General features: G+C 50.9%; 1 protein-coding gene across 1 annotated transcript; it reads left to right on the forward strand.

The window, feature by feature from the left end:
• The first annotated feature begins 782 nt into the window (after window positions 1–782).
• Window positions 783–10,436, forward strand: UTS2B (urotensin 2B). Its single transcript, XM_084639835.1, has 5 exons — window positions 783–897; window positions 3,138–3,239; window positions 6,968–7,005; window positions 9,038–9,131; window positions 10,047–10,436. The coding sequence occupies exons 1-5, from the start codon at window positions 795–797 to the stop codon at window positions 10,070–10,072; spliced, it is 363 nt and encodes a 120-aa protein (XP_084495961.1). The 5' UTR covers window positions 783–794; the 3' UTR covers window positions 10,073–10,436.
• The last annotated feature ends 2,338 nt before the right edge of the window (window positions 10,437–12,774 follow it).

A 12,774-nucleotide genomic window follows, 5' to 3' on the forward strand; every position in this document is an offset into this window, starting at 1 on the left:
AGCTTGGAAGGCAATACATACAAGCCAAACAAGATGGAGCCAGACCCCTAAAACAGACACTGAAAGGTTGCACAGTGCATCATACCACATTTTATCTTAATAAAATATAGGCATTTGCCCAACAAAATGGATCATCCAAACACCCTTCCTTCTCCCGAATGGACAAAACTGAAGGGATCTGGCTCCTCTTTGTTGAATTTCATATCTGATGTCAAATATTACCCCTAGCCTAAACTGTACCCTGCAATCAAATGCAGCGTTTTTCCAGTTGATGATAAAGCCAATGCTCAACAAAGTTATTGTGATGGAGCAATGCACCTGAGTGCCAGCAATCAGTTAAATTAAATGAACAGCCCTATCTTCCCCTCCACCATTCTGGCACTTTCTACATCTCAGGTTAATTAGCACAGGCGCGGGAGAGTACAATAATAAATTGCAAAGCTCCCTTCGAGCCAGCTCACGGAATACATTTCTGTAATAGAGTCACAGAACCTGTATATGGATGCGCGCGTGTGTGTGTGAGAGGGAACATTCATTGGATTGGTCAGATAAGAGACATATTGACCGTGTTCCTTATGACGTCTGTTCCTGGGTTGATCTGTCCATTATCCAAGGAGTGAATCATATTGACAGGTTGAATTATATTTCAGAAGATTTTTTTTCTCCCCCTCCTCCAAAGACCATTTGTAATCCTTGCACATTCACTGGCTTTTAAAAGTGAGCTCCTCTGGAGCCGGGTTGCACTGAAGTCCTCCATCGAGCGTGAAGGAAGAGTTCTTTTGGGTGGCGGGAACATGGACAAAATCTGTTCGGTCCAGCACTGCCTTGGGGTCCTAACTGTTTTCTCCATAATGCTGTCGATACTGTCTGCACATGGAAAACCTCTTGCACTACAAGGTAAGCTGAAACTCAGCCTAGATGACGCAGGTAGGTACTTATCTCTGCTGGTTGGTTGGTTGGGGGATTTTCCTTTCTGCTTGACACAACCCTACAGCATTGAGTTTCACTTGGGAAGGACATAAGGTAACCCATTACTACCTCACTCTACTACACGTGAGCGACTGAGAGGCCTCATTCTATTCGTGTGACCTATAACGATCCCTATGTCCGTTTCTGGCTGTATAATACATCACATTGAACAGTGATCGTGTCAGATCGGAAGGGATGCATCTGATGAGAATGTCTCTTGCTATTCATAAAGAAAATCTCTTAGGGAAAAAAATGCCCTGGCATTACCCAGTGATGGTCCTGACACAGAACGTCCAAGACCTGCCAGGTCCTAGGTGTCAGCACTAGACGTTTTAGCCAAGGTGGCTTCTTTTTCACCTGTTCTTTTTTTAGTAACTTAAGTGAGTCTTGGCTTGCACTTATTCTGCAGGGAAATGGTGTCATTCATCTTCTTTGTTACAGAGCCTGTGAGGGGGAAACGAGCAGCCAAATATCAGCTGGAAAATAACATTGCTTTTAAATTGATTTTTCCTCCTCTACTGCCTGGTTGGTTTTGTAATAATGCCTTTTATTTTGATTGTGCATCTGTATTTTTTTTCTAAAGCAAACTCCAACATGCCTCAAAATCATCATAACCCAAATCCTCTTTAAACTCACCATGATAAACACATCCCCCTTGTGACTCCGCTAAATTTCAGGGGGTTAATTCCAGCTTGCAACTGAGATGAGGATCAGGCCCAGTGACACCGGTCAAGGTACCATGCCAGGGACGAATTTGGCCAGCATTTATGATCATCAGAGTAGGCACAGCTCCTCAGCTCCCCCAGATTTATGCAGCTGTGTCTAAACAGACGTCCCACACCTCCTAAGCCTCCACTAGGCTCCATGAGATCAGCTATAATAATAATGGGTTGGCCCCTGTGTGTATGTTTTGCTTTAAGACCATCACGGTTAGATAAGGGTGAAGTCACTTTGGTAAAATGATTGCCCCTCATCTCCATGTGCGGAGGGAACGGGAGCCTGGAGGATCAGGAAGAGAAGAGTGCTGTTCCTCTGGCACCATTTTTGCCTATCTATGGTCTCTACATGAGCGCCTCCATAGCTTTGGGATCTGAAATGGGTTTGGAGCCTGGGCATGCTCCATGCATTGTCCCCACTGCTTGCCTCGCAAAAGTTAACGCTGACTGTGCGCCCGACTCCTCGCTTCAGGCTATAAACGAGACCCGCTGGGCCGCGCTGCGAGGTCCTGGTCTCTGCAGTACTACAGGGTCTCGGTGCGTACGGCCCTGGTCTATGGTGACTGTCCAGTGATCAGATATTGGTGGATCCGTGGGGTTTGGAGAGAATCTTTCCAGGGAGCAGCGACTCCCCACCCTCGCTAAGGGAGCAATACAGAGAACGCTCTGCCTGGGGGTTTCACAGAGGGCCTTGTCCCCTTTCTGGCAGCAGGCAGTTGATTTAACAGGCTCTGGGAGGATTCCCCTTGTGCACAGGGAACCCCCCGGTGGCCTAGAGTCAGCCCAGGAGGCTTTCCGAGGAAAATGAAGGTATGTCTTGGACATCCATACCGGCTGGCCCTGCCTGGCACCTGGAACAGTCCCTGGCCCCATGGGCGGCCAGGAGTAGCTCTGAGGCCAGGCTGCCCCGTGGCTGGCCCTAGACTGGGCGAACACAAAGGCTTTTTGTCACCTGTGCTGTGTGTATCTCAAGCACAGAGGTGGGGCTCTTACGTCTAGGCCGGAGGGAACTCCAGTAAGTGTGTGCCAGGGATCACCCCTGTATTGGTCTCGGGGAGACAGGCTGGATGCAGTCCCAGCTCCTCCCCAGCTCCAGTGCGATTCTGGGGGGGGCAGCTGGGGGGGGCCAGGGGGGAGGGAGTCCCCAGTGAGTGGTGACGGACTGGGCAATGCCACTGCCTGACTCCCCTCCGCGTAACAGGGAGGGACCACGTTGACCAGGACCTGTTAGAAGCAGTAGCAGCCATGAAGCAGCTCTGCTGGGGCTGGGGGTGAGGATTGCAACCCCCACCCACCCATGGGAGACACCCCCCCAGTATATCTCCCTCTCCCTGCCCCCCATCCCTCCCAACCTGCCATTATGCAGCAGCGATTTCTTTCCCTCCTGCCTTGTGCTGGGGAACCCATTCGTCCCGGCATCCCAGCCTGAGAGAGGTGTTTTATGTGCTGCAGAAAGCCCAGGGTTTCTGGAGAGAGGAGACACCAACAACCAAGATGCGCTGATGACTCTGCTGCTTAACCAAAACCTTGGCTGGAGGCAACCAGCGGACAGCAGTAAGTGAGGGGGCGGGCGACACGCTCATCGATCCCATCTCCCAGCTCCCTGGAGGGAGCTTTGTTTATTTGAATACTAAGGGCCTGATCCTTCAGGGCTGAGCACCCGAATTACCAAGGCTTGCTATGGGAGTGGAGCCCGCTCAGCACCCTGTAGGATTGGCACCTACATGCAGTGGATCAGACCGTCTGGTACACTGGGGTTACTTGATGCTGTTTTTCCATTGCAAGTCTGACCTGAAGCCATCTTAGCTGGCCCCCGGAGGCTCCTGCAGCACAGGGGGATTCTCAGGTGGCTCTGAATTGCCGTAGACGCTTCTACAGCCCCCCACGCCCCCGTAGCAAGCACAAGTGGCATGGCTAGTGACCAGGAAGCCTGACGGAAGTGTCCCTGCACCCCAGCGATCCCTGGCTGCTAGAAAGAGTTCTATCCTGTGCCAGCAGATTGGTCCTGCTCAGAGCAAGCCCCGGGTCGAGGGGAGGGAAGCCACTTTTGACAGCCCCTCCCCCATGCTGCAACTAGCAGCCCTCGGATGCAGCTCAGGGTCTGGCTGGAATGTTAAAACTTCGGCAAGATCTTCACCAGGAGTTCACACAAATAGTTGATCATCATTTATATCCAGGGTAGTTGCTTTACAGAGAGCAAAGAGGTGATCGGGCTCAGCCGGAGTATACGCTTAGTAAGGTTTCTCTGGATGAGCTAAGAACCAGGGGGAATGCCTATCAGAACCTGACATTGTTAAAGTTGGGAAAAGTTCAGCCAATGGGATTTTTCTTGCTGATCCGTCCCTTTGCAGTTCTGGTTTGGCGGGGACTGGAGGCACTGAGCTATCACGTGGGGCGTTATCCCACCCGCGAGATCTGACGTGACCAAAAACCAGAGAGCGTAATTCTAAGGGCTCCAGGCATTCCTGTCGATTTCGGCAGGATCCCAACCCCAGAATGCGGCAGGGTATCGTGAGACTTCTCATGGCATAAAAGGAGGGAGCATCATTCAAACTTATGAGATAACATTTGCTCACTGAGGGCCCCATCCAAAGCCCATTGAAGTCAATGGATGGGTTCTCACCGGCAGCGTAGGTCTTCAGAGCAGGACTGTGCTGTGTTCTCTACACAGTGACAATTCAGATGAAAACAGGAAAACACAGGGATAAGCAGGGACAACATGCCCCAAGGACTGCAATGGTCTCCACCCTTACCTCTGCTAAACTCAGTGAGGCAGACGTAGTTCTGAATGGCTGAATGATCCTGCAAAGCAAACCGATTAAGTTCTTCTGCTAATGAAGGAATTCAGCTTACAAATGGGATGCATTCAAAAATGAGCAGGGTTATGGGTCAGTGTATTTATTACTCCTAGAGGCAGACTTCATTTTATGCCGGGCAACTGCCAACAATTAATCTCCGAGGGAAGCATAGGCAGAGGCTTTCCACCCAGGCAAAGTGTCATCAGTAAATTAGCCTTTTTTCTCCCCCGAGACCGTCTGTTCCAATGTCAGCTGCTGTTCATTTTCGGGATGCCGCAGTCCTTGGCCAGCCCGCTGGCTTGTGGGAACCGGAGCCAAAGCAAACGCCCGAAATGCCGCAACATGTGGATGGGCATGCAGTAACAATCGTAAGCGCTTAGGCAGCAGTTTTCATGCCTAGATCTCGGAGTGCTTTTGCAGTCTCTGTTTCGCTGATGTGAAAAGCGGGTCACAGAGCCTTAAAGGGATTTGTCCAAGGTGTCACAGGAGGCACAGCCAGGAATAGAAGCCAGCTCTCTTAATTCCCACTGGACCATGCTGTCTTTTAAATCGAGACTGATATAATGCATTGGCTTTATGTCTTTTCTTGCCCCTTTTGGCCCAAGCAGTTAGCCAATATTCTGAGTCTTGCAGGTTGTCTCTATTAGGGGAAGAAATTGATGGTGGAAACAGACGTTTCTTTGGTGCAATCCTGTCTATTTTCTGTACAAAGGCCTGTTTCCCTGAACGCAGTAAGAACAAACAGCAACCGATAGTTTCCAGCCCCACGGTTCCATGCATCTTTCCAACCCGCACTCTGCCCAAAAGAAGCTCTGTCTCTTGGCTTCCTCTCAAGGCCATGTTACCAGTGCTTCTCTGGATGTCTCCTGGCTTTCTGGCCACTTTTCTGCTTCTCTCAGGGATGGTCTGCACTACAAAGTTCTGCTGACATTGCCAGGTCATCTAGGGGTGGGGAAAAGCCCTCAGCGTAGCTACACCCACAGGGGAGTGCTTTTGGCAGCATATCTAATGTCGTTTGGGGAGGGGGTGTAGCTGGGCCCGCAGAACTCCTTTCACTGGCCTAAGCTGCATCTCCAGTAGGGGGCTTTGCTGGCCGAGCTGCACCGGCAAAGGCTCTGTAGACAGGCCCCATGCACAGCTGCCGTGTTTGCCCTGAACACCCAGGGAAACACCTCTGCCCACATAGCTCAGCTTCTGACTGGCCTTGCACGTAGCCTCGCCCCTTGGGCAGTGTTTTCTATTGTGTTAGCTATGTTGCTCCACCAAGGCGCTTAATTGCTTCTTACTGTCCCGGGGTGCACCACTCGTGGCTTGTCTGGCACCTCCTCCTGGTCACTCTGGGGATTAGCTCTCAAGGTCGACGACCCTTCCGTGGTCACATGCCATCACTCCACGTCTCCAGCTCTTCTCTTGTTCCAGGCACCGCAGCGTCCTCTTTGTGACTCAGCCCTCCAGCCGGGGCACTCAGTGTCCCCCTTGTGGGGTACAGTCCTTCAATTCTCTGCCCCTCCCACAGCGACCCAGGCAGTCTTCCCATTCACTGCCCCCTGCCTGGTCTATGCCGGTGACTGGTAGGGGAACCCGGGCTCACCCACTGCTCTGGATTCCAGTCCAGGGGCCCTACACCCAATAGTCCCGGGCTTTCCTCTCCCAGCCCTCACTGCTCCTTTCCTGGCCTGCGTCCAACAACTCCTGGTTCCCCTCCTTGCTCAAACACTCTTCCCTCTTCCCAGGCAGTGACTGACCCTTTCCCAGCAGCAGCCCGTCTATTGCCAGCTTCCTGGCTTGATTGGCCCCGCGTGTTCCTGCCCAGCAATCAACTCCCTGCTCCCTGGCTCTGCCTGGGCACCTTAACCCCTTCCGGGCCTGTGTGGGGTGGACACCCCCTCTCACTTACATTGATCCTGAGTGAAGGGTGGTTAGATGTGGATCGGCCACAGCAAGGTCTGTGATTGCCAATAATCAAAAACACGGGAGCTGGGAGGCACCAACGCTCTCCAGCATAACCGTAATGGAGACTGCATTGGCTCTCTCCTGCTCTGGTCACTTAATCACAGACACATGATTCCCCTGTTGCTTTAATCTGACAAAGCCTGAGTTACCGGCCTTCAGGGCCTGGGGCTAGGCCCATTTGTTCTGGCTTTTGCCCATCCAAGGTGATGGAGAGCTGCTGAGTTGGCACTGGCCAGTACATGACCGTATTTTAGCTGTTATATTTGTACCCATCAGGTATGTTTTATAAGTTACAAAACAAACATGACAACCTGCCCCCTTTTTTATTTATCATTAAGGGAAAGTCCTATAGAACTTGTAGGGAATGCCAGCTCTTCTGTTGGGTTTTCAACTAACCTATATTTTCAGGGCTAAGTAGGAATGCAATGGTAAAGAGGCCTTGCACTTATAAAGGGTGAATGAGGAAATTCCTTCTCATGGGGGTTTCAGGAAGCATTACAGATATTAACACTACCTGTGTTCTTATTCCAGGCTTGGAGCTGGCAAAGAAATTTGAAGAACTTGAACAGGTGAGAGGCGCATGCATTGATGCAGAGCAAATGGGACAAAAGCCATTAGAGTGTCAATAATACCCAGACTGGACTCGTGGGTACGTTGCGATCCCCGGCCTGTTTTCCTCGATTTCAGTGCCCCAGCATGAGAACGGGCCGTCTCCTCAGGAAGAGGAAGAGGAAAGCACAGCAGGGGTTTAAAATACTCACCTGATGGAAGAAATACATTCATAAATTGCCAGGCCAGAAGGGACCATTATGATCCGCTTGCATAGTACAGGCCCTAGGACTTCCCCAAAGTAACTCCCAGAGCAGATATTTTAGGAAAACATCCAATCGTGATTGAAAAGAGGCCAGTGATGGAGAGTCCACCATCAGCTTTGCATTGCGAGCAAGCTGGCAGAGAACATTGTTTAGGCTGCAACAGTGACCCATCTCGGCCATATTTAAAGGGCCAGCATCTGGAAAGGCACGCTTGGGAAAAAGGTTCCCAGAAGAGGGAAACCCTTCCCAGGGGAGAGGTAGAAGGGACTAGCTACAGAGGCAGGAGCTGCTGCTTTGTCATGTTTAATCCCATTACACCAAGGAGCTATGGGTGGGGGGACTGGTTCAGATTAGAGACAGGACCACAGCACAAAGTCCTTCTCCTAATCTGAATTTTCCCAGGTCCTTTATGATGATTGTGTCGCAGTAGCACTTCGAGGCCTACGCCAGGAGCATGTCTCCATTTTGCTGGGTGATCCACCCCACTGTGAGCGACAGTCCCTGCACCAGAGAGCGGAGGGTCTAAGCAGACAAGGCTGGTGTAAGCAGGAGCCCTCACCTCTAGGGACATGACAGTGCAGGGAGCTTGGTCTCTTACCCCTCGGTGGCCAGTTCGGTGGCTGTGATGGCTAGTCCCAGCCGGTGTCTTCTCCCCTCTCCCTCTCTGTTTTCTGGGCCTCAGCCCTCCGGCCACGTCACATGACAGTTCACTCCCCTTCCAGGGTAACAAAAGAGCCATCCAACTTAAGTCCAAATCAAATGCCCAGACTAGCAGCTCTTCTGGCCCCCTCGGGCGCCACGGAAATTCTCTGCATCTCCTGACCCTGCAGAACTTCTCTTCTCTTCCTTCTTCCCCAGCAGGACTGCCCCGCTGCTTCCCTTCACCAGGCATGCCAGCAGCTTACCTCTGAGGATCTCCCTGCTCCTTTTAGGCCACATCTCAGGGATCCCCCCCACAGGAACCTACTCTGCTCAATGGGGAAACTCAGCCTGACTTCCTCAGGCTCTCCTGCTTCTTCCTTCCTCCTGGGTCTTCCTCCCTCTGCTGAGTTCCCAGCTTTAACTAGCAATCTCCTGGCTTCGCCTCCCCAGCTAATTAAGTCAATTGCAACCAGCTGCCATCACAGATCCACCCTTATGTTTCAAGTTCATTGGTTAGGCTTAGCTGCTAAATCATGGGCACGACTGAGCTCAGCTTACCTCAAAGGGCCAGCCAGCCTGTGATAGGAGAGAAAGCATGTGAGGGGAAACTGAGGCACAGGGAGTGGAAGTGACTCACCCATGATCACATGGCAGGTCATGGGAGATCTGGGAATAGAACCCAGGTCTCCTGACTCTCAGTCCAACCTGCCTCTGCAATGTGTCACTATATCACACCTAGCTGCGACTGGGATAGAGACGGGCCCCAGCACAGTGCCCTGATTCAGATGGGACCTTTCCCAGAGATCTGGAATATTAGGATCTGGCTTCCTGAGAGCTATGTTGCCAGAGCAGAAGCACAGAGTCTCCTTGCCGCGGACGGCCCTCGACTCTAGAAGAGGGAAAGAACGGCCCTTAACATGGAATCCCTGCCCCAGAGAAACCAGTGCCACAGGGTCACTGCTGCCCGAAGGCAAAGTGAACGGGAGACGAGCGTGGAAAATGAGGGGAGGATATCAAAGCCACAGCGGCAAGAGGAATAAGGCGGTAGCACTCTATGCAGTGATAGATGGGTGGGTGGCTCGTGGGAGAAGGGCTGGGGGTGGGTCAGGAGAGGTTAATCTAACCTTGTGCTTGTTCCAAACAGCTGGAGAAGTTAAAGGAGGAGCTTTTGGCTGGGGAAGGCTCTGAGGAGGCCTACGCCGAGGCGGGCCTGCTGCCATCACACCCTGACAAACGTGGTGGGTTTTGGTTTTAGAGCCGCCTCTGTGAGCCCCTGGGATCTATCTGCCTGTAGCCCTCCTGCCCGCCTGCTCCCTTTAGGGTGTTCTCTCTGCACCCCCGGGGGCGATAGCAGATATGCTGAGAACCCCAAGGCAAACAGAGCTCAGCCATCCATTGTCACCAGCTGGGCATCTACGGGCTTTGCCGTTGCCTGCTAATTAATCAGCCTTGTTGACTAGCAGCAGGATCTCCTTCTAGCCTGAGCTGACTGGCACTGCCTGTCCACATTTCCATTTGCTTTTGATAGTTTAAGGGGCTTTGGCAGCATCCTAAAATGGTCCTATTTTGGTCCCTTTTGGTGGAAAATCAGAAGCTTTTAAGAGCTTGTTGGTTCATAAAGGAACTGTGGAGTCCAGGCTGTAAGGAATAGCTCTGTTGAAGGTCCTCGTGTATAAAGGAATTTTAGCAACTGGAACCACTCCAGGGATCCTTTAAGTGTTTCTAAAATCCATTTGGAAACTTCAAGCAGCCTTGCAGCAGACCTCTCTTTTCAGTCAGGAGAGGATTTGGAGTTATTTGGTACATCCCGGCTCTCAATTCTGCAGAAACCCCTTTTTTTGCAGAGTGAGTCAGCCCACATTACACAAGCTGATAGTGAAAACGTGTCCCCTTTGCCAAGGTCACTGCTCTCCTGAGTCTCCGTATGGGCAAAACAAGGAGCAATTGTTCGTGTGGCTGAGAGACGGTGAGGAAGGACATGGAAATTAACCAAGAATACAATGAATTAGAGGAGGCCAAGATCTAAGATGTTATTCAGTCCATTCCCCCTGCCAAGAATGCAGGACGGCTGCCTACCTCCAGTCGAGTTTTACATGAGCTTGCACCTGCAAGACTGTTTCCTAACATCTCTCTTTCTCTCCTGGCCTCCCTAGCCTGCTTTTGGAAATACTGCGTGTGAAGCCCCGATGGGATAGGGAGAGAGAGAGCAGGCCGGCCCTGAATTGCCTCGCTGTGGTGTCACTGTGTTACGTATCTTCTGTACCTTCATCGTGCTGCTCCCTTGGGTGCTTTTCCCAGCGAGGAGCTAGGCAGGGCCGCAGCCAGGATTGACAGGAATTCGGACAAGACCGGGAAGTTCCCACGTTTCACCCCTTCTTCCCTCATACTCCTCTCCCGTTCCATTTTTATAGCATCTGCCTACCCTGTCTCCTTTCAGCGTGTCACCGATTTGCTCTTATCCCTCCACTTTTCCTCCACTCCTCTTTTCTCCAGGTCCTCCTAGTGCCTCACCCTCACCTAGCCCCCCGAGTGTGAGAGGGGAAAGCCCTTTGCGGCTGCTATGCACTGTGGTGTCGGTGGTCCCATTCCCCTTCTAAACCTGGGCCCAGGACAATGGCACCCCCCATCTCCTGTGGCGGTGGCAGGCCTGGAGCTGGGAGGGGAGGTGTTTGCCGTTTAACTGACAAGGCGAATGGTAGCAGGCTGAGTGCACTGTACGGATTTGGTCGGCTTGTTGCCACAGCTTTGTAGTGTTGTCTCTATTTGTGTCCTGTCGGCGTGCAGTGTGTGTATCCTCCAGTCTTTACTTTAGGGGAGAAAAGGGCCAGAATTCCGGCTCCTTTAGGATATAAGTCAAATAAAGGTAAAATGCCAATTTATATTTCACAGAGTCCCCTGATGTTTTCTTTCTCCTGCATTAGCATGGCCCAGGTGTCCAGGTCTGTTCTTCCCTCCATACTCGCGCTTGCATACTCGATGCATGTGTTCAATTTCGCACAGAAATGGCCACAGTGGAATAGACCAAGGGTTTATCTAGCCGGGTATTCAACAGTGACAAAAGTAGCAGCTGCTTCCTTTGACCAGTTTTGGGAATCAGTGCACTTCCGTGTCAGAGATGAAGCCGCAGTGCTAAGCCACTGGTCCAACCTCTTTGAGTGCCAACCTACCGAGGGTTGTGACTCACATGGGTGGACTTCACCCAGGCTCTACCCATTCCTGGCTTCACCCTCTGCCCCATAACTATACCCACATGCATAGAATTCACAAAACATCATACTGCTGCTGCAGGCATTCATCTGAAAGTGGCACTTGTTCAACTAACCAAGGAGGAGAATATTTTTTTAAATTATTTGCAAATGAAATACATCCAGCTCCTGGGCCATATTCCCAAGTGTAAATCCAGGATCACTCTGCTGAAGCCAATAGAGTTAACACTGGATTCCCAATAAGATAAATAAGAACAGAATTTGGCTTTGCAGTATGGATGAGTGAAATGATTTGGGCTATAATTGGACATGTGTCTCCAGGCCTGTCTAGCGATAGTATTTAACTGCAGGTTTCTTGGTACACATTCTTCATAAACACCACTTCCCCACAAAGCATCAGTTATTATCCTACACCAGCTGCCTGGGCTCTGGCAAAAGGTGCATGTTTACACCAACAGCTTGGAGGCTCTTCAAGAACAGGGGAACTACATGTCTTGTTATGATGCCGAACCTGGCACACATCAAATGTCAATGTACTTGGCATATATTAGCAGTTTGCATACATTAGTTCAGTTTGATCACACCCAAAGTACATTATGCTGCGAAAGTTAACTCTTTGGGACTTGAGCCCTGAATCTTACCCCTCTCCTGCTGGTTATGGATACATATTCAGTATCTCTATGTAAACGTGCCTTCATTTGTTGTTCTCTATTATCACAAAAGCCAGGGAGACAGGAATAACCACAGCCCATTCTTGAGAGCCATAGCTCTCTTAAAACAGTAGTGTAGTCACAATAGTTTGGGGACCTGTTCAGGGTTCTAGATTTCTGCCTCTCACTGGCTTTCAGCTCAACTGAGTGCAGGTTCTCCAGTGACGAGCCAGGTTTTCTAACGGCCAGAATAGCAAATGCCAGCTGGGTTCTGCAGCCTGGCCGTGTCCACAGCAGCATGAGGAATAGAGAGTCTGCAAAGGGAATCAAATGGTTGTAACTATTACATGGTTGGCGTTTACCCACCTGGCAGCATCTGAGGTACCGTGTATTTCCCTGTACTTAGGTAGCGGCAGTGATCAATATGAGATACCGTGGTGTGGTAAATGTTACTAAATTTATAGATTTTTAAGGCCAGAAGGACCCGTTAGGATCATCTACTCTGATTTCCTGCATCATACATGCCGGAGAACCTCTCCCAGTGATTCTTGCATCGAGTTCATTGCTGAACTTTTAATGGCAACCTCTCAAGTTCCCATGGGGCAGGCTATGGGGCTTGGGCGCCAGCTTTCATGGCAGCTGACTGGGGAAGCTGAGGGGCTTGACACGTGTCTTAGCCATCAGATTGAGGCTGTGGTATATAGGAGGCAGCTTGTCCCCCTTCCTATCTCTCTCGAATGAGCAGCTCCATGCCCTGCTGCATGCAGGCTGCCAGGACAGCATCTTACCACAAGGAACAGTGAGACTGAGTAGGAAAGTATAAACCAACCACCAAGAGCCTTGGGTTAAGTAGAAACAGCCTCCTTGGGCAAGTTAGTCCCTAAGTAAAGTTTCTTGCACTTTCCTCTGCAACATGGAGAAAAGAAAACGTTATCTCCCTCAGGCGCCACTTGGACAGCCATTTTTTCTCACCATAACCACACTTTGTCCGTGGCAATAATATGAGCTGATTTGTTGCTCTAAGA

The sequence above is a fragment of the Lepidochelys olivacea genome, assembly GCF_965140295.1.
Source record: "Lepidochelys olivacea isolate rLepOli2 genome assembly, chromosome: 9".
Lineage (NCBI taxonomy): Eukaryota > Metazoa > Chordata > Testudines > Cheloniidae > Lepidochelys > Lepidochelys olivacea.